This window comes from Vicia villosa, linkage group LG7, assembly GCF_029867415.1.
Source record: "Vicia villosa cultivar HV-30 ecotype Madison, WI linkage group LG7, Vvil1.0, whole genome shotgun sequence".
Classification (NCBI taxonomy): domain Eukaryota; kingdom Viridiplantae; phylum Streptophyta; class Magnoliopsida; order Fabales; family Fabaceae; genus Vicia; species Vicia villosa.
Window position 1 is genome coordinate 108,020,601 of NC_081186.1, and position 22,945 is coordinate 108,043,545.

Genomic DNA, 22,945 nt, shown 5'->3' on the forward strand with positions numbered 1-22,945 from the left:
ACATATCCATTTTTCTAAAAAAAATACTATTCATCCGTTTTGAAAAAGAAATCAATTTATATTCGAGTCAATTACCAATTGTTTTAAAAATCTTTTTTTAATAAGAATATAAAATCAACACTATTTTTCATGTAAATTATCTCTTTTGATTTCTTAAACAATATTCTAAAATATTTTTTGGTTTTTTTTTACGTATATAGTCAATTAATATTTTTACTTTTCATGTTATTTTCAATTAGCTATAATATTTATGATATGGTTTAATATTTAACTTTTTTAAATTTTAAAATTTAATAGTTGATAAATAAATTTTGTAAAAACTTACTGTAATTATTTTTTAATTAATTTAATTTATATAAATCATCACTGTAAATATTGTCAATATCTATCAATTAACTCCTCGGTTATCACATAAAATCGAGGTAAACGAATAACTTATTATCTCAGATTTTGAATCAAAATGAAAGGTATATGACGAGCGTAACGAAATTTAGAAAATATAAATATGAAGTTTTTTGAGATCGAATCCATGACCTTTTAACACTACCCAAACTCGCACTCGAAATCGGCACCCGAACCCGAACCCAAAGGGTTTCGCACTGGATTCGAGTTTTTTCACCCGAATCCGAACCCGCAACAAAATACATAAAATACATTTTTCCTACAACTTTTTACAATATATATATATAAATATATATATATATATATATATATATATATATATATATATATATAATATAATATAATATAATATATAATTTATAAGCGGGTGTGATTTTGGGTTTCGTGTGCAGGTTTCACACTATCCGAACCCAAACCTAGTCAACTCGGGTTTTCACCCGTTGACTCGGGTACGGGTGGGTCCCGCGAGTTTGGGTCTGCTAGCAATCCTTACTTAAAATCGGTGTTAACACACTCTCGCCATTAGGGGTGTAATCGGATCGGTTTGGACCGGTTTTTGGTTGAAAAAAGGTCTGAACCAATGATATTTGTATTGGTTTGGTTTGGTTTTCAACATTTTTAAAAAATGGAACCGAACCAAACTAACCGATTTGGTTCAGTTTGGTTTGGTTTGGTTGATCGGTTTACAATGTTTATTTTTTAAAATATTATATTCATCCGTATATTCTCCATTATCGTGTTTTTTGGTGTATTTTATACTATTATTTTTTTAAACATTATATTCATCTGTATATTCTCCATTATCGTATTTTTTGGTGTATTTTATACTATTATTTTTTAAAATAATATGTTTCATGCTATATTTGTTCAAACAAATTACAAGTTGCTCTTATTCCATACGAAATAGTGACAGGATTTCCTTTGCATCATGAAATAAGTTTCCTATCAAATATAAAAGTTAACACTTAGTATCAGAAAGTTGGAAAGGGATTTCAAAGCTTAACATATAGAATATAACAAAACACACATTCATTAACATGTTTCACACCTCAAACACACATCAAAACTATTTTTTAACAAGATCTAAATGAGTTTTGATGAAGAAAAAGAATAAAAAAAGGTACAAAAATATATGAAAATTAACAAAGAGAACTTGAATACGAAGAAGACGACCATAACATATCATAATGACGGTAGTGAAAGGAACAATAGTTGTGGGCATCAAGAGCAGCAGTTCTGTGAAAGCATAACTTTTGTGACTTATGGTTTCTATTGTCTATGCTTTAGAGTTTGATTCTAGATGCGAGTTTTGCTTAAGGAAGGAAGTGTAAACAAAGATGGATAATGGTTGGACCAATAAAAAATTTGAATTTAATGATGGGTAGAATAAAATATTTAGAGAGTCATTATTTCCATTGGTTCGGTTCATCGGATTGGCGGTTCCTAAAAACTAAATCCGAGAACCAAACCAAACCACATCGGTTTTTATTGGTTTGGTTTGGTTTTTGAACCAAACCAATAATAATCGATTTAATTTCGGTTTGGTTTGGTTTGGATTGTCGCCATATTTCCCCCCTCAAAGTGTTCAAAGAAGTGTAGGCGGGGAATCTGGATTAGGATCTACGGTCCCTGTCTTTTTTGAGGCAATTGCTCTCTTTTTATGGCGCCCAACCGTATTTGGAGTTTCGTGCTCCCTGGACCATCTCTCCTTCTTCATTTAGGATTTTTCATTGTAATTGATATAAGGTTATGAATTATTTAGCATATCACTCAAATTATAGGCTACTGAGCGCCAAAATTTCGCAGAACATGTAATTCTACCTCAATCCCTCCCTTCTTGAACATCCAACATTTTAATCCTCCATTCGTGACTCGTACAACCATTGTCACTTTTGTGAATTGATCAATGTACTCACTCAAGGTTTCCTTCATTCTTTTGTATGACCCTGCTGAGTACCACCATGGTTGTGGGTTGCTGGTTTCGGGAGGTAAATTGGACAATGAAGGAGTCATACAGATCCTTCAATAAATCTATACTTTTGTCTCGAAGGGCTTTGAACCACGTCATCGTGACTCCCGTAAGGGTCAACATGTTTGTCTGGTAGTAATCTAGTATGTTATCTACATGTTCAAAATGTTCGTCTGGATCTCTAGTTCCGTCGTAAATTTACAACTTTGGAGGTTTCTTTAGAGACCTCGGGATTTTGTTAGTGAGGATACAACATGTTCTTCTTTTGCTGTAGAGCTGAAGTGTTTGTGTCATTTATTTTCCTTCTCTAAGAATGGTGTATCGGTGAACGATGAGGATGACAAACTTCGGAAGGAGTATGACTATCACTCATTCTCAAAATTGGGCAGAAGAGTCCTATGTCATCGATGTTGGTTACGAGTAAGTGATTTCGTGGCCTCTCCCTGTGGCGTAGTTGTGCCAACAGGAACCGACTCTGGTATGCCTGCTTGGTTTCCCTGAGAAGTTGTCTCTCGTATAGTGATGTCCTTTCATGGAACGTATTGCATGTTTAATTCATTTTTGAGTATCTTATCAGTTAAGAATTGTGAGTTGTGTAGGTGTACTAGGTTGTAAATGTTGTTCAACAAGTTTGTGGCTCCTTGCACTCCAATATTTGCCTGCAGCAACTAAAGGCTTAAGATTATTTCTTTTTAAAATACAACATGTTGTAAAGGAGGTAGATGTGATGGTTCTCCCTATCAAAGTTGTTGTATATGCTTGGAGAGCACGAGAGCTTGGGACACTCTTTGACAAACTCTTAAAGGAACATAATCTTGTTGCGTAGGGTTAGATGAAGATGCCACTAATGGATCTTCTTCCACCAGAGAAGGGGGGAGGAAGAGGTGGAGTTCTAGTATATTCAATGACTGCAATAACAACTTGTCATTGAGCGATAGATTGAGTGACTTTGGATGTCACCATGCTCGATGAATTTTATAATAGATCTGTTTGAGAAGGAGATTGAAACTTCAATAAAGGAGATCAATGACCTAGATATTTGGTGGAGAAACAATTATTTTTTATGAAAGTCTGCGAAAATCAAAAGTCAATTCCTATACAGTGTGCCACTGTTCGGTTGGGAACTAAAAATAGAAGACGAGACGATGCAGTTACATCTCATTGCAGTGGAGCAATACCTCATATACGATAGAGTGAGACTAACCTCTAAAATTAATACTCCAAAATTCAAATCAATTAGGAGAATAACAAGTAATATAAAAGTAAAAATAAATTCATTTAAAATGACACGCCATCTCCTTACATGTCAAGATACCAATTAAAATGACACGTCTTCTCTTACATGTCAAGATATGTGCACCCATAGCAACATTAAGTATTTTAAAAAAATATATATTGAAAAATTAATTTAAACTTTCAAAAAAGTCAGGCACAATTTTCAAAACTATAAACTCACATTTAATCTCTCAACCCACATCAACATTTTCTTCATTTTTTTATGGTTATAATTCCTTTACATTTTTCATCTTTGACTTTCTACAACATTAGTTCATATAATAAAATTGAACACCTTTTCATTTGATAAAAAAATAAAAATAAACACCAACTTTATAATACCCCGCAATTATAATGTTTTATATAAACAAGTCTCTGTCAGGAATCACAGAGAAAAAAGGGTTACTAGTATATCAAATGAGAGAATGATAGAACAAAATGGAAAACTCGTTACTCAAATTCCATTTCACAACAGAATTTTCATTCTTCCATTGATCTCTGTTTTTCCAAATTCGTGTACAGAATCGTAGCGACTTGTTTGTTTCGATTAATTTATTTTTTAATCGATTATTGAGATTATTCTGTGGTTGACGATGATGATTATCAAAGATCCAAATTCGAACTCGTTGTTGATTGATTCAGGGTTTGTTTCCGTTCTTCGTATATGCTTAATTTTCTGATCGTGTTTTTGATTTTTTTTTATAGTGTGCGCATTCAATTCAATTGAAACGAGTGTTTGAATTAGTCAAATATTGAATTGAGAGCTTCTGAGGTTAAGTGATTGGTGAATTAGGGTTCCTTTCGTTGATATTTCGAAAGCAATTGATCTTTATTACCTCGATGTATTGAGAATTTGAGTGTATGAGTTTTGAATTCTGAATTGTGAATATGGTTGGTTATTAGTGGCAAATGGGAGAATCATGATGAATGCGGAAGCTAGATTTTTGTTTGTCAATGGATGCAATAGACAAGGCATTTTCTGAGCTTGTCAGTATTATAAAATCATGGATACCCTGGCAATCTGAGCCAGCAAACGTGTCGCGTGATTTTTGGATGCCCGATCATAGTTGTAGAGTATGCTACGAGTGTGATGCACAATTCTCTTTATTTAATCGCAGACACCATTGTCGTCTTTGTGGACGGATTTTTTGTTCCAAGTGTACTACGAATTCGGTTCCTGCACCGTTTAGCGGAGGCCAGAGGAATTCTTGGGATGAGTCGGAGAAGATTCGGGTGTGTAATTATTGTTACAAGCAGTGGGAGCAGGGTATAGTTTCTTTTGAGAAAAGTGGTCAGACTTCTAATCTTGAACGTACAATGTCAGCTTCGAGTGTGGCTAGTAGTAAAACTAGTGCCACGGGTAACAGTAGTAACATTACTATTTGCTCCGTGCCTTATTCGGTTAGTTCTTATAAACAAAAACAACAGGGTTCATGTGGGAACAACATGCATCAGTCACCTAAGAGGGGAAAAGAAACTGATAGGGAACGTTTATCATCCATAGGAGGGAGGAATATTGATCTTGTAGAAGAACTAGGGGACCCATTAACGAAGCAATACGGGTTCTCTATGAGCAGGTATTGCATTACTTCTCTTAAATTCATTGATAGTGAGGACTGATTCTTGATTGTTCATATTGGTATTTCATTGATAAGACATTTTCATGTAGTTTTGTTTTTATATTGTTTTTTGATAAATCATATTCTTCATTGTGATTATGGAAAATTCAAAGGAATTTCACAACCATACATTATATCTTTAGTATAACTTGAATTATGATGGGGATCTGATAAGTGATCACATAAATCATTTCGTTCTAATGCGCATCAGAGTCGTCAGGATTCTGTAATCACATGATTTCAATGTGTGAATGTTATTTAATAAATTATCTGTGATTTATTTTACCTTTATATTTTGACTAAAATATCTGTAATTTATTTAATGCATTCTCTATCACCCAACAACTCTTATATTTAGGGTCTGTTTGGATTGACTTTTTGAGATTATTTACTTACATAAGCACTTGTTGTGAGACTGTTTGAGAGAGTTTATGGAAACAATTTAGGGCATTTCTGAAAGCTCTTCAAGAGAGCTTATGAAAACAACTTATAGCTTTATTTCATCTTTTGTTATAGAAATAGCTTTTGCATAAGAACTTAATGATAAATGCTTATGCTATTAGCGCTTAATTAAGTTGTTTATCCAAACATGACATTAATACGTGCCTTATCAATGCTGCTAGTTTGTCCAAATTTGTCATGGGTCAATGTGCTTTTATGTTTTTTCAGGAGTGACGATGATGAGGATGAGTATGATGTATATCGGTCTGATTCTGATATAAGGCAATATCCTCAAGTGAATAGCTACTATGGACAGGCCGTGCTTGATGGAATAAAAAAAATTGATGGCTCACAGAAAGGGCATCCCAATGGAGAAAACATTGATGCAAAACTCTCTTCAAACTACAATTTTGATGCATGTGGTTTGGAAGGAACGCCAGTTATTGCAAAAAATGAAGATGAACCTGATATCTGTGATGAACATGATGCACCTTCGTCGTTATATGTTTCAGAGGATGTTGATGCTGAACCTGTCGATTTCGAAAATAATGGACTTTTGTGGCTCCCCCCTGAACCAGAGGATGAAGAAGATGACCGGGAAGCTATTATGTATGATGACGACGATGATAATGAGGGAAATAGCACTGGAGAGTGGGGCTATCTTCGCAGTTCAAGCAGTTTTGGAAGTGGGGAGTATCGACAGAGAGATAGGTCAAATGAGGAACACAAGAAGGTAATGAAGAATGTAGTTGATGGACACTTTAGGGCTTTGGTGTCGCAGCTCTTAGCAGTTGAGAACCTACCAGTTGAGGACAATAACAAAAACAGTTGGTTGGAAATAATCATATCTCTGTCATGGGAAGCTGCTAATTTACTGAAACCAGATATGAGCAAAGGTGGTGGGATGGACCCAGCTGGTTATTCGAAAGTCAAATGCATAGCATGTGGGAGCCGCATTGAAAGGTGAATACTACACTTTTTATGATATGATTTTAACCTCTATGTTCTATCTAGTTTTGTTTTATGCTCTTCTAGATCAGTTATTACAATTTATCATTCTAGATGGCTTTTGGCAACAGGTTTTAAGCCTCATGCTTTTCTCGTGCATAAATACACTGAGTCTCAATATGGAAAAACACCTTTCATAACCTGCTAAACAAAAATATTCAAGAGTGGTGCTGTTGCTTTTGTATATCTTATTTATGGTTCCAAAAAAAGAAAAAGGAAACAGATAGTGTCCAACACTGGACACGCCTTAAATGTGAAGTGTTAGGGCCAAATAGAAATTTTTATTAATTTTCACATAAATCTACACCATTAGTATAAACTTGATTTTAACTCATGATTTTATGTTGATCACTTTTATTTCCTGTTATAAGTGCAATATATTATTAAACTCAATCATGGGTCAAAGAGAATTTTGTATATGTCAAAGTCCTGGCATTCTATTTCCCTGACTTCTTGGATTTATTTTCTTACAGTGTGGTGGTTAAAGGAGTTGTTTGTAAGAAAAACGTGGCTCATCGACGAATGACGTCAAAAGTGGATAAACCTCGCTTGTTGATCCTTGGAGGGGCTCTTGAATATCAGCGTGTTACCAATCTCTTGTCTAGTGTTGATACCCTATTGCAGCAGGTTGTTCTTGTGTAATACTTTTTAAGGGTTAGGCTAATATGAGTTTATGCTAAGTGTTTATACTCTTTTATGTAGGAAACGGACCATCTTAAGATGGCAGTGGCAAAGATAGCTTCACACCAGCCAAGTATCCTTCTGGTCGAGAAATCAGTTTCTCGATATGCACAAGAATATCTTCTTGCAAAAGACATAACACTAGTTCTCAATGTAAAGAGACCGCTTTTAGAGCGCTTAGCACGTTGTACTGGCACTCAAATAGTGCCTTCAATTGATCATCTTTCATCGCAAAAGTTGGGTTACTGTGAAACGTTTCATGTTGAAAAATTTCTCGAAGACCTAATTGTTGCTGTTCCGGGTGCAAAAAAACCAATGAAAACATTGATGTTTTTTGAAGGTTGCCCAAAACCATTAGGTTGCACAGTAAGTCTTGATTTATTTGTTTCATGTAATTTCAACATAATAAGAACAAAATATGCAGGAAACCATGACTTCAAATTACAGATAAATCTTTCTACTATTGTAAGAAGAATTCATTGTTCTATTGTTTATAATTAAACAGATTTTACTTAGAGGAGCTGACATGGATGAATTGAAAAAGGTAAAGCATGTGGTTCAGTATGCAGTTTTTGCAGCCTACCATTTGGCTATGGAGACATCTTTTCTTGCTGATGAAGGAGTCTCTCTGCCAGAACTTCCATTAAACAGTCTCGCCCTTCCAAATAAGTCGTCATCCATTCAAAGGTCAATCTCAACAGTTCCTGGTTTTAGTGTTCCGGGCAATGAGAAGTCTCAGATTCATGATCCCAACAATGGACCACGGAGGACCAAAAGTGTCACAGTTACTGAACTAGTCTCCCCAGTTTGCAATACAGGATCCTTATCTAATGGTTGTTCTCAATCTTTGCCATCTGGATCAAATCTTAACCATTCAGCTGCCATGTACTCCTCCATTGTTGCTTCTGGAGATAATATTCCTGAATTGCACCATAAGAAGCTTCTTTCCAAACAACCTCCGGTAAAAGAAACTTCTGTGGTGGATGATACCTTTGTAAATGGTACGGAAACTTCAGAGCAAATATATCAAGGCATTTTAGCTGATAATTCTCGAAATGGTCATAACCAAATCTATGCAAATCAGTTAAGCGCTTCGGAGTCGTCATTATCTCCAAATTATGCTCAAAACCATACTGATAAGAAGCTTGTAACCACAAATGAAGAACCAGTTCCTCAAAAAGAAGAGTTTCCTCCATCACCCTCTGACCATCAAAGCATTTTGGTGTCTTTATCGTCTCGGTGTGTATGGAAGGGAACCGTGTGCGAGAGGTCCCATCTATTCCGAATTAAATACTATGGAAGCTTTGACAAGCCATTGGGTCGGTTCCTGCGGGACCATTTATTTGATCAGGTAATTTTCTCTTATTGGAGGAATACATGTGCATTTGTTAGAACTAAGGCAATAGTTTGCACATTTAATAAATGTATTTACTTTCCAGAGTTATCGATGTGATTCTTGTGATATGCCATCGGAAGCACATGTGCATTGCTATACTCATCGACAGGGAACACTTACCATATCGGTAAAAAAACTACCAGAAATCATCCTGCCTGGTGAAAGGGACGGAAAGATTTGGATGTGGCACAGGTGCTTGCGGTGTCCAAGAATCGGTGGCTTTCCTCCTGCCACACAGAGAATAGTAATGTCTGATGCTGCTTGGGGTTTATCATTTGGAAAGTTTTTGGAGCTCAGTTTCTCAAACCATGCTGCAGCCAGCAGGGTGGCAAGCTGTGGCCATTCTCTACACAGAGATTGTCTTCGCTTTTATGGGTGATTATAATCTCCCCTATTTTGTGTTTGACCTAAATTGTCATCTAGTCCAATTTTTATATGTTACCCATTTATAACAAAACTGTCATGTCTGTGGTCTTGATCTCTATTTTATAGGTGACAAACTTCATGATTTAAGATACTAATGATTGAATTTGAAAATAATGTGTATAATAACTCTGTAACGACAGTCTAAACAAATTTTCCACACATATATAGCCACAACGTAACATTACTTTTAAACCTATATACATTGCTAAGATGGTGAAGTAAGTTTGAATGTATGTGTAAAACTTATTTATACTGTCAATGTATATTCATTATCTCTTCTTTAATACTGTATCAACACGATTATTTAAGAGAAGGAATCTTATGGCGTCCTTTGTAGGATGCATTGATTCACGATGCTCATATTTCTCTTGCAGATTCGGGAAAATGGTTGCTTGTTTTCGATATGCATCAATTGATGTTCACTCAGTCTACCTTCCTCCACACAAACTGAATTTTGATCACGGGAAACAGGATTGGATACAGAAAGAATCAGATGAGGTTTGATATTTGAAGTCTTGGATTTTAAATTTTGGTTGCATTACAGTGAATCTAATTTCTGGTTGTTACAGACGGTCAATCGAGCCGAGCTTTTATTCTCCGAAGTACTCAATTGTCTAAGTCAAATTGGAGAAAAAAAATCGAATTCAATCCAAAGCAGTAGTGGTCATAAAACACCGGAATTAAGACGTCAAGTTACTGAACTGGAAGCAATGTTGCAAAGGGAGAAACTGGAATTTGAGGTGAGGGTCTTTGTAATTTTACCTGAATTTATAGCTTCATTCACTCAAGTTCGTTTCAATGATTGTTTTTGTGTTCAGTAACTTTTAGTCTTGAGAGATACTACCTCCATCCCTAAATATAAGACCCTTTAGAGTAAATCAAAGAAATTAAGAAGTTAGTTGATGTATTAAGTTTGTTGACTATTTGTATAATTTTACAAGTTTATCCATAGGAGAGAGAATTATTTAATCTTTGTGTAAGAGTATTTAGTGCAAAAAGCAGAAATACAATGTAACATAATTAGAAGCATATGAGTAAGCAAATGATCAATGCACTTTGAAATGGTCTTATAAAAAGGGACAAAGAAAAAAGAAAAAACTCAAGAGTCTCTTATATTTAGGTACGGAGGTAGCATAAGATCATTTTTGTTTTAGCATTTTTTAATATCTATCACTTTAATGTTAGATAGGATAGGGGATTTATTAACTAATAACTATGTTAGCAGTCTTAAAGGGGTGAGGTTTTATTAAATTCTATAATATTGTAGAAACATATACATATCTTTAAAGTATTGTAGTTTCACGGTTTTCTCTTCTGTTTACATAGGAAACTCTTAAAAAGATTTTGAACCAAGAAAAGAGAAATGGCCAACCTGGAATTGACATTCTGGAAATTAACCGACTGTGGAGGCAGTTACTTTTCCAATCATATGTGTGGGACCACCGCCTTGTGTATGCAGACAGCTTAGCTAATTCCAACATCGAAACTGATTTAAGCAGTTCGACTTCAGAAGATAAGGAAACACCTATAGATGAAAATTTGATGACTGGGGTCTCCTTGGCTAGAAGGGGATTCAGCAGTGCTGACTCTATTCATGAACTAGTTGATGCCAAAAGTTCCCAATCCGATGCATTTAATCAAGAAATTGACGTGGCCAAAAATAAACAAAACGAGAAAGAGCATCCCAATCTTTCTCTCAGCAAAAGCGTAAATGATCAATCGCACCTTTTAGAACATGAATTGGGTGTTCGTAGAGCTCTCTCGGAGGGGCCATTACCCGTTGTACCTAGTTTGTCTGATACACTTGATGCAAAATGGACAGGTGAAAACCAGTCAGGAATTGGAATTCAAAAGGATAGCACTTCCGGAAACCCTGATATATCTATAGCAGATGCTTTGACAACCACTACACAAAGAGAAACGTACTATCTCGGGGATCGCTCTGAAGACCAGAACAGTTCCAAGAGCATCTTTTCTTCTCTTAAAAGTCATGATAATTTGGAAGACTCTTTAAGTTGGTTAGGGATTCCCTTTGTAAACTTCTATCGCCAATTTAACAAGAGCTTGTTTGCTAGTAGCCAGAAGATTGAAAAACTAGTGGAATACAATCCCGTTTTTGTAACGTCATTCGGGAAGCTGGGACTCCATGGTGGTGCAAGCATGCTTTTGCCGATCGGTGTTAATGACACTGTAATTCCAATATATGATGATGAGCCCTCGAGTATTATAGCTCATGCCTTGATGTCATCGCAATATCATTCCCAGTTATCTGATGAATTAGAGAGATCAAAAGATGGATCTGAATATGCATCAACTTATTTTTCAGAGTCTGGTGCCTTCCAGTCATTTTCATCGGCCGATGATACAGCTTTTGATTCTCAGAAAAGTTTTGGGTCGATCGAGGATATGATATTGTCCATGTCTGGTTCTCGTAACTCATCAATGTTGGACCCAGTGATGTATACAAAAGCTATGCATGCCAAAGTTTCCTTTGGAGAAGAAGATCCCCTTGCAAAGGTAAAATATTATGTGACTGTTTACTATGCAAAGCGATTTGAAGCCTTAAGAAGAGTCTGCTGTCCTTCCGAGCTTGACTACATAAGGTCTCTAAGTCGCTGTAAGAAATGGAGAGCTCAAGGTGGGAAGAGTAATGTATTCTTTGCAAAAACCTTGGATGATCGATTTATCATCAAACAAGTTACCAAAACAGAACTTGAATCGTTCGTTAAATTTGGTCCTGAATACTTCAAGTACCTTTCTGAATCCATAGGAACAGGAAGTCCAACATGCCTGGCAAAGATTCTTGGCATATACCAGGTACTCGTCTTTTCATGCCTTACATTTTTTTTTTTATTATTTTGTTCTTAGAGCCTCAAATGTAGAAGTAACTAAGTCATCATATTTCGTTTGTAAATATGGAAACTGCCGAGTCTAGTTATGAAATTTTATTAAAAACCAAGCAAAGTAACTTGCTTAACTAAATCATTGATAGAAGTTTAGATGGTTATTCATCTTTTGGAAGGTAAAGAACCAAGCAAGAAAACTCACATAACCACCGATGGAAGGATCATGCTATAAATCATCTTTGAATGTATTGGTAATTAGAATTAGATTGTTAATTTATAATGCTGGATCTTAACCGCATAATTTTTGGTTGGAAAAAGGTTACTTCAAAGCATCTCAAAGGAGGTAAAGAGTCAAAGATGGACGTTTTGGTTATGGAGAATCTTCTATTTAGGAGGACCGTGACACGACTTTACGATCTCAAAGGATCTTCTAGGTCTCGGTATAATCCAGATAGTACAGGGAAAAACAAAGTTCTGCTGGACCAGAATTTGATTGAAGCAATGCCAACTTCTCCTATTTTTGTGGGAAACAAAGCAAAACGACTGTTAGAAAGAGCCGTCTGGAATGATACTGGTTTTCTTGCAGTAAGTTTCACATCTTCATCCACACTATACTTTACACTTTTCTTGCTTAGGCTTTGTTTGGATAAACACCTTAATGTTAAGTCCATTTGACATGCATGCATATGTTTACCTCTTTTTGCAGTCAGTTGATGTAATGGACTATTCATTACTAGTTGGGGTGGACGAAGAAAAGGACGAGTTAGTTCTTGGAATAATCGATTTCATGAGGCAGTATACATGGGACAAGCATCTTGAAACATGGGTGAAAGCTTCAGGAATCCTTGGAGGACCAAAGAATACACCACCAACAGTTATATCACCAAAGCAATACAAGAAAAGGTTCAGAAAAGCAATGACTACTTACTTTCTCATGCTTCCAGATCAATGGTCCCCTCCATCGATTATTCCTAGTCATTCTCAGTCTGATTTAGTTGAAGAAAACAAAGAAAAAGAAAAAGAAAACAAAGAAAAAGAAAACAATACACAGTCTAGGACTTTAGCTGAATGATTCTTTCTTTCATGTGTTTCTGTAAATTTTACTTCCATTTTGGGAATCATCAACTCCATCCATATTTTTTATTTGGTTTTTGTTTTTGGCCTCTTAAATTATAGGAATTCTTTTGGTTCAATTATGATAGATATACACACAGAAGCTGTTAGAAGCCACATGGTGTTTGTCTGGAGTAAATGTATTTAATGACCTCCAGATGAAATCTATGTACAAAAAACATACAGTCTGTTTCCAGCATCATATATACATGTATAAAATTTCAGACGCGTTCGAGTATCTCAAATTTCATTTGTCATCACTATGTCTTGAATTCAGATATCTTTTTTCGGAGATTCTTATCGAGGCAACAAGAATGAGGTTTTTTTTAACTCAATTGGTTATTACAACTTTCATGGCCAACTTTGAGGTAAAAAAGGTCTCCATTGACCAAGGAAAGTTCAGCAAACATAATGTCTTATGACATCATTGTCATATTATTGAGCATGCCTTTCCTAAAATGCTTTAGGAGAAGTTTCATCTTTTTTAAATTTTACAATGACAAAGATGGGGTTGTTCCATTTTGAACTGATTATTTCGATAAGCACTTATGCTATAAACTGCAAATAAGATGAGATTAATACAATTTGAAGTGATTATTTTGATAAGCACTTGTGCTATAAACTGCAAATAAGATGAGATTATTACAATTTGAAGTGATTATTTTGATAAGCACTTGTGCTATAAACTGCAAATAAGGTTTATCCAAACAAGGAGGAAAAGCAATTGAGAAAAACATTGCTATTATTAATTTGTACAACTTGCAAGTAAAGTAAAAAATGTGCTGCAGGAACTAACCTACTGCACATGTACTATTTGATTCAATACTCACAACTATAGGTTATAATACATACTATTATTACACTACTCAAACTTCAAAGCTAAGAGTGTAACAAAGGCCTGATTCGATTAGTCAAAAGAGTTAAGTTAAACTCTTTTATTGAAATTCAAATTAAATCCTTCAACTGCATCATCAATTTCTTCTTCCCCTTTAGCAATTTGAAACCAACTTTGTTTTAGTAGATTCACAATTTCAATATCCCTGAACCCAACAAAAAATTTATGTTAGGACAAATATATGTATGTATAGAATAGTAGTACAATTGTCCGACAAATCCTTACTCAACCGACATAAATCGATATTGTTAGGTGAAACTTCATTACCAGGTTCAAACCCTGATATTTATAGTTGTGTCTGAGTTTCTAGTGATTATTATCACTGTCTTCCGACAAAAAAATAAAATAGTACTATAATTTTTCAGTTGAATTTTCTCTACCTAACTCAACTGACATAAACTGATATTATTAAGTTGGACGTCATTATCAGGTTCGAACTCTGATACTTGTAATTGTGTGTCTTCTGACAAAAAAAAAATAGTACTATAACTTTTCAGATGAAATTTCTCTACCTTGTTTGTTGGATTGGTCTTGAAATTTGTCTATAAGAAGGCCCTTCATCACACCCTTCACAAATTATTTCTCCACTCTCATCTTGGTAACAAACTATACCTTGAGATTCATCCTCATAAACCTGTTTTGCATAAAATAAAACATTAATTAAGAAAAAGTTCTTGTTCTAGAGAATTAAAGAAAGATTATAAGATGTTAATTAACCTTGTTCTGGATGGATGCTGTGATTTTAAACACTACTTGACCAACTGATGACTTTTTCTTTGGAGCATAGAATCGTTTGGAGATCAACAAATTGTTTGAATATTTCACAAATGAATGATCATATTTCTGAATTGGGATTTGAGCTAAAGAATTACAGTGAAGAGCCATGAATCTCTAATACTTGAAGAACAAGAAAAAAAAAGAGGAGGAGAGAAACTGAAGAGGAAAAAGAAAATGAAATGGATGTTAATGTAATGATAGTGAGCATCGATTTTATCTACTTTTGTTTATATAATAATAGTTCAATTATTGTAGATTATCATGTCTTGTCACGATGCATTAATTAATTAATATAGTACTATAGGATAAAGAAGTAGGGACCAACATATGTTTAACTTATTGTGTTGCCCCATAGTATTTTCTTAGCAAGCCAATTATGTTTGATTTTAGTGGTTTTAAATTGAAACAATTGTTGAATCTTTTTATATTATATTAATGATGATCAAGTTCTTAGATGGAGTAATTAAGTTATTCTAGGAGTAGTTTTAGGTATAGCTACTTTACTTAATAATTCGGCATATACATTGAATTTTATCAATACAAAAATTTAATGTTTTCATATTGTATTATTGATGGATCAATCATACAAAACTTCATTAGAATTGGATTTATAGTTATGTAATTTTATAGTTGGGTTTAGTTTACTTGAAATTATTTAATCCTTGATTAAATAATTTTAAATTTTGTGAAAATATGTTGAGTTATGTATTCAATATTTTTTTAATTTATTTTAAGCGTTAAATTTGTAAAATATAATAATTCTAAAAAAAAATCTTAAAATAACTTGATAATTCTCTTACATATATTAAAGAAATGCAAGTCTCTTAAGAATAAATTTTTATTAAAATGTATGAATGTGTCTAATGCATTGAAAATTGAAATGTTTAATATTTTAAGAGAATTTTTTATTAAAAGTTCTAATGAAGAATAATATTAAGGCATCAATTAGCAAGATCTCATAAATTAATATAAAACTATGTTATGTTAGTGATAAAGTATATATACTAAAAGCATTGTTTTAGAAATGAGACTCAACAGCAAATCAAATCGATGAAAGTACTGAGTTATTGATTTATTGGTCGAATTATTAAAGTTATTGATAAAATTTCATAATTAAATAAAAAAATTGGTTAAATAAATCAATCTCCATAACAAAATTATATATTTATTAAATCAGTCAAACCGAATAATTCAATCTCTAAAAAATCATTATACCGACAAAATTTTATAATTTCACAAGTTCATTCTTTATACTCAAATTTCCACACACAGAAAAATAGTTCAAAATACAAATTCAAATAAATTTTAAACAAAATCTAATTGAAACATAAACTGTATAACAAAATAACTATCTAATAAATTTTATTACAAAAGAAAAAATTGTATCAAATAAGTTTTGAACAAAGTTGTGTGTGTGTGTTATAGAATTACCCAAAACTCTTGGAGAATTGTGAATTAATCTTGATGAAATAGAATCAATTACACCGATCAATTTGCTTCTTGTTCATCACTTTTCACTCAAGTGAATCAACCACACATTGGTTGCAAGGTAATTCTATTGCATAACGATAATGAAAGAAGAAAAGAAAAAGATGAATTTGGGAAGAAAGGGAATTACGGTTTGAACGAAAGAGGAAGAAGAAGAAAATATTTCTGCAGAATTTCTCTCTGCCTTAAAACTGAAGTTTTATTCTCAATTATGAAACTGCATTAGTATTTTCCAATGATAGGGGTTACTCCCTATTTATAAGTTGAGTTTGCTTGTTCACTAAGCAAAATCCAACTAATCTAATTCAGGTAAAATTACAAAAATAAGGCTAAGTTAAAATTCCTGTCGATGCTAACTCCTTCGATATTTTGAGAGCTATACAATTTTGACGCACAAAACATTTTGACATCTAACATTTTTTCGACACAATTCATTGTGTCTAAACTATCTACATTCATCATTGGTCTTAGTCTTCTGAACACTTTGACCTACACGCCCTTCGTCATGATGTCTACAATCTGATTTTCAGTTATGCAGTGTTCCAAGTTCACTTTCCCTTTTTGTCACTTGCTCTCGAAGATAATGGAACCTCATTTTTATGTGCTTGCTTGTGCCATGTGATATCGGATTCTTTTCCAAATTGATAGTAGCATTGATGTCGATCTTCATGGTAGTTGCTTCATGGTCCTTTATTGTAATCTCTTCGACTAGATTCATCATCCATGTTGCTTGACATGCATAGAGAAAAACCACTATGTATTTTGATTCACACGACGATAATGCTACTACTAGTTCTTTTCTTAAGCTCTAAGCAGCTGGTGCACCACCTAACATAAACACATAGCTACATGTGGATTTTTTATCCTCAGCATCAGTACACCAACTTGAGTCGATGTAACCTACCAACTTGCATTCTTTTCTTTCATCAACTTCAGGAAACAAAATGCCATAGTTGAGAGTTAATTTGAGATACTTTAGTATCCTCTTTGTCGCTGTTAGATGTGATACCTTTGACCTATGCATGAATCTACCCATCATACCTATATTGTATGCTAGATCAGGCCTCGTGTGACAAAGGTATCTCAATGAACCAATAAGTCTTATGTACTGTGTTTGGTCAACATCATCTTCATCAGAGTCTTTCGAAATTTGCATTCTTGGTTCAGGCGGTGTCGAAGTTGAATTGCAATCTTCCATCTCAAATATTTTGGGTATTTCACTTGCATATCTTCTTTGATGCATCATCAAGCCTCTACTACTCTTGTAGAATTTGATACCATGGAAGTATGAAATATTTCTCAGATCAGACATTTTGAATTCCTTGCTAAGATCACCTTTGAAGTCGTTGGTCTCTTTCTTACAACTACATGTTATTAACAAATCATCGACATAGAGACACAATATAACCAATTCACTCTTGCTTCTTACATATACTACATGCTCAGTTGTTCACTTCACAAATTCCTTCACCCTTAAAAAACTATTTATCTTCTTATTCCAAGTTCTATGAGCTTATTTGAGTCCATACAAGGCTTTATGCAACCTATATACCTTGCTTTCTTGACCTTGTTTTATAAACCCAACTGGTTGTACAACATAAACTTCTTCATTTAAGGGGTCATTCAGGAATGCAAATTTCACATCCATCTGACATATATGCCAATTGTTCATGTTTGCTAGACCAACAACCAACCTAATTATTTTGATCCTAGCAACAGGTGCAAAAACTTCATCAAAGTCGATTCCTTTCTTCTAAAGAAATCCTTTCGCCATAAGTCTTGCCTTGTGTCGAGTTACTTCTCCTTTGGGATTCAACTTCACCTTGTATACCCACTTCACATCGATTGCCTTCTTGCCTTAAGGCAATTCGATAAGTGACCAAGTGTTGTTCACTTCAATGGACTTCAAATATTCATTCATAGCTTTCATCCACTTTGAATCCTTCAATGCCTTAGCTATATTGGCTGGTTCGATATCTGCATAGAAAGCATAGTGTACCAGCTCACCTTCATCATCGACCTCATCATCCAATGTAATCACACATTCTTGCAACCTTGTAGGCATGTGTCTTGTTCTTTGAGGTCTTCTTGTGCTTGCTTGACCTCTGTCTTCTTCTTGTCAAACTTCTCTTTCGAATTCACTTGTTGGTTCTTAACATAAGATTCTTACTGGATCCTTCTTTACATTTTAAGTCTAATCCCATTCTCTAAGCTCATCTATTATCACGTCCCTGATGATCACAACTTGCTTGCTAAATAGGTTGAATAGTTTGTATCCACCAGTAGAATGATATCCTATTAGGGTCATTTGACTCGACTTTTCATTAAGTTTTCTTCTCAACTGATCAAGCACATGTCTATGTATTATAGATCCAAATACCTTCAGATGACTTAAGCTAGGATCGACACTAGACCAACATTTTTTTTGGCGGGATTCCTTTTAACTTCTTCGTCGAACATCTATTTAAGATGTATGTTGCAGTCGGAACATATTTTCCCCATAATTCTTTAGGTAGATGCTTGCCTTTTAACATTCTTCTCACAGTAATCATGATGGTTCTATTCTTTCTTTTAGCAGTTCCATTTTTTTGTGGAGTGTAGGGTGGCACTACCTCATGCACAATCCTTTCTTTTTCACACAATGTATCAAAATCTTTCGACACATATTGTCCACCACCATCAGTCCTCAAAGTCTTGACCTTTCGATCACTTTGTCTTTTGACCATAAATTTAAACTTGGCAAATACCTCAATCACTTCAATTTTCTTCTCGATAAGGTAAGTCCACAGTTTTTGACTAAAATCAGTTATGAATGTGACAAAGTATCTGTTACCTCCAAACGAATCCACCTGGATAAGATCACATACATCATAATATATGTTTTTAAGGATTGCCTTCGACCTGTTTTCTGCATCCTTACTGAAGCTATTCTTGTGTTTCTTTGCATGCACACATTCCTCGCATACTCCATTTGGAATGTCAATTTATGGTAATCCTGAAACCATATTTCTTCTTTTCAAATCTTTGATATCTTTGATGTTGAGGTGGCCAAGTATATAATGTTATATCCATTTATCCCTGGTAGTTGTAGTTGCAAGGCACTTGTGCTCCATCATATTAAGTTCAATCTTGAAGGTTCGATTTTGAGACATAAGAGCCTTCAAGATTAACCTCCCACTTGAATTGATAACTCTCATAATCTTATCTTCAATCGATATTTTGTAGTTATTTTAGACCAACTACCCTATGCTGAGAAAGTTACTTTTCATTCCTGGCATATAAAATACATTGGAAATTACTGACCTTTTTCCGTCTTTCCTCATAATTAGTACATCACCAATACGTTCAGTTGCTAGAGTATTGTGATTTGCAAATTTCACCATGTTCTTCATTGAGGGTTTTATGTTGACAAACCAATATTTCCTACCAGTTTGATGAGCATCCTGAATCTAAGTACCATTGGTCCTTGATTCTTTCTTCTTCTTCTTCTTCTTCTTCTTCTTCTTCTTGCTTTGCAAGCTTTGTATCACTCTCCCAATTCTTTTATTTTTCAAGACAATCACTAGAGTAGTGACCATACTTCTGGAAACTGAAACACTGAATGTGACTTTTTTCAGGTTTTCGTCCACCACCCCTTCCTCTACCTGCAACACCACCTCTATGGTTGATTTAATACGAGGGTCTTCTTTAATTCAAAAAATTTCCTTCTTGCTATAACCTATGTGGACACCACCTCGGTAACCATATTGCTTTGTAGCCTCCTCTACCTTTGTTGCCGAACTATTTTCCTCTGCCTTTATTTTCTCTTTCTAATTGCGCATGAAGAGTCACATCACTCTTTGACTTGCCTGTAGCTCTTTCAGCCATTCTTTGTTCATGAGATTCAAGTGTCCTTTGAAGCTCTTCCTTTGTCAATGTTGACAAATCTTTCGAATCGTCTATGGCTACTGCCACATGGTCAAACTTTGGAGCCAATAACCTCAAGATCTTTGCAATAATTGATCTTGATATTAACACTTCTTCATATACCTTGATTTGATTCACCAGTTTCATAACCCTGGTGAAGAAATCAGTTATGCTTTCACTTTCTTTCATCTGAATAAATTCATACGTTATTTTGTGAGTTTGTAATCTCACCTCTTTCACCTTCTCAGTGCCTCCAAACGATTTTTTCAAAATTTCCCATGATTATTTTGCTGATTCAACATCATTCAACATTTCAATGTTATTTGGATCAACACATTGATGAATTATAAAGAGGGATTAGTAATCTTTCTTCTTCTGTAATCTTTCTTCTTCAATTCTCTGTGCCCTTTTGCTCATCTGTCACATTTTGTGCAAGTAGTGTTATACCTTCCTTCATCTTGATAGGAAAAAACAACCTTCATCTGCTTACACTAACTCTCATAATTCTGACTCTTTAGAATTGGGAGACTCGCTGAAAATGTCCATTAGGATGGTTTATCAGATGATTCATCTTGTTATGCTTCCCAAGAATCACACAGCCAGTGCTCAGGATACCAGATGTTGGAATTACCCAAAACTCTTGGAGAATTCCGAATCAATCTTGATGAACAAGAATCAATCACACCGATCAATTTCCCTCTTGTTCTTCACTCGAGTGAATCAACCACATCTTGCTTGTAAGATGATTCTGCTGCACAACGATAAAGAAATAAGAAGAAAAAAGATAAATTGGGGAAGAAAGGGAATTAAGGTTTGAATGAAAGAGAAAGAAAAAGAAAATATTTCTGCAGAGTTTCTCTCTGCCTTCAAATTGAAGTTTTATTCTAAATAATGCAACTGCATTAGTATTTTTCAATGATAGAGATTACTCCCTATTTATAGGTTGAGTTTGCTTGCTCACTAAGAAAACTCCAACTAACCTAATTCAGTTAAAATTACAAAATAAGGCTAAGTCAAAATTTGTGTGGATGCTAATTCCTGCGACATTTCGACACAAGAAATTAAATTCTTAACTATATATATATATATATATATATATATATATATATATATATATATATATATATATATATATATATATATATATATATATATATATATATATATATATATATATATACACACACACATATACATACAGTGGCGAAGCCAGAAAAATTATAAAGCCTGGGCAAAATAAAACAGACTTTTTATTTTGTCAAACAAAAGTATAATTTAAAATAAAAGAGATGAAACATAACCTTATAATAACGTGTTATATAAAATCACGAGACAAATGTTCTTTTTGAGACTTCTTTTTAGTAAATGTTCGAATAATATCAATATCATCAAGTGACTTGAATATCTCATGCTCGGTGGAACACATCATCAAGTCATTGAACCACACATCGTTGATTTTATTGCGCAAATTAGACTTCATAATATTTACTGCTGAAAAAGGTGTTTCAACGGATGTTGTCGACACCGGCAATATCAAAGCTAACTCAATAAGTTTGTAAACCAATGGAAATACCAAATGTTTCTCAGTTTGAACCATCTTCATAACCAACGGATGTTGACCGTGAAACATTTCATTTACTTGAAGAACATAAGTTTCAAGTTGATCCCTTATTGTTCCACGACCATCATCAGAAAAGTCAACATCATATATATTTTAAATTATTTATTTAAATTATAATACTTATTAATAATTATTAAAAATAATTTAGTAAAGTTCATCCGTGTATCGCACGAACAAACATATAATTATTTTTTTAATTAATAGTAGCAGATGGTTTTAAATACGTGTCCTATGTACAACTGTAAATGAAATTTTTTTAAATTAAAATAAGATTGATAGTGAGAGTTTTGTAATCCCCTATTTAATTATTTTTTAATCTTTTTAATATATAAAATTGTCCAAATTAGTGTCCTATTTTTCACTAATAAATTGATAATATTATAAATTAATTATTGTAAATTATCATAATTGCAAAAAAATTGCCTAAATAAATTATTTATATTCAAATAGTCATATGATGAATTATAGTTAAATTTTAAAATTTCTCATAATCACTTATTTATAAAAAATAAATAAGATCAAAGTGTATATTTTAAAATGTATAATCATTTATTGAATTAATAGTGGGAAGTAGTTTTGATTTTTGAATAGGTGTTCTATTGTATTCATAAAGTCCTATGCACTAGTGATTTTTAAAATTAATAAAATAAGATAAGATTATTAGTTGAACTATTATAAAGTTAATAAACTACCCTATGTTGAAATGCAATAGCTATGCTATATAATTTTCTAAAAACACAGCCTGGGCAATGGCCCAGTCTAGCCGGAGCTTACCTTCGCCTATATATATATATATATATATATATATATATATATATATATATATATATATATATATATATATATATATATATATATATATATATATATATATATATATATATATATATATATATATATCAAAATTGTTATATATATCAAAATTGTTAGTTCGTCGACTTTTACTTATTTTAAATGGTTCTAATCAGTTTCCATTTATTCAATAACTTACCCGGTTAAACAATTTGATCAAACCAGGGACACTTCCGATTCGATAAAACACGCCTAAAATGTTAACCTTCGGAAAAAAATATGAAGAAAAG

The 22,945-nt window shown here is 33.6% G+C and overlaps 2 protein-coding genes across 3 annotated transcripts; one reads left to right on the top strand and one right to left on the bottom strand.

Moving 5' to 3' along the window:
- The first annotated feature begins 4,003 nt into the window (after positions 1 to 4,003).
- LOC131616471 (1-phosphatidylinositol-3-phosphate 5-kinase FAB1B) lies at positions 4,004 to 13,433 on the top strand. 2 transcript variants are annotated; one of them, XM_058887807.1, is made up of 12 exons: positions 4,004 to 4,289; positions 4,550 to 5,223; positions 5,935 to 6,669; positions 7,188 to 7,341; positions 7,417 to 7,761; positions 7,901 to 8,746; positions 8,835 to 9,166; positions 9,592 to 9,715; positions 9,787 to 9,957; positions 10,544 to 12,034; positions 12,382 to 12,648; positions 12,770 to 13,433. In XM_058887807.1, the coding sequence occupies exons 2-12, from the start codon at positions 4,574 to 4,576 to the stop codon at positions 13,133 to 13,135; spliced, it is 5,481 nt and encodes a 1,826-aa protein (XP_058743790.1). In that variant the 5' UTR covers positions 4,004 to 4,289; positions 4,550 to 4,573; the 3' UTR covers positions 13,136 to 13,433. The 2 variants fall into 2 exon arrangements, with proteins under 2 accessions (XP_058743790.1, XP_058743788.1); XM_058887805.1 differs by having other exon boundaries at positions 4,005 to 5,223.
- A 467-nt stretch (positions 13,434 to 13,900) lies between these two features.
- LOC131616472 (uncharacterized) lies at positions 13,901 to 15,049 on the bottom strand. Its single transcript, XM_058887808.1, has 3 exons — positions 14,789 to 15,049; positions 14,584 to 14,705; positions 13,901 to 14,216 (listed from the first exon to the last, which is right to left on the bottom strand). Exons 1-3 carry the CDS (start codon positions 14,954 to 14,956, stop codon positions 14,102 to 14,104), a joined length of 405 nt encoding a protein of 134 aa, XP_058743791.1. The 5' UTR covers positions 14,957 to 15,049; the 3' UTR covers positions 13,901 to 14,101.
- Between the last annotated feature and the right edge of the window lie 7,896 nt (positions 15,050 to 22,945).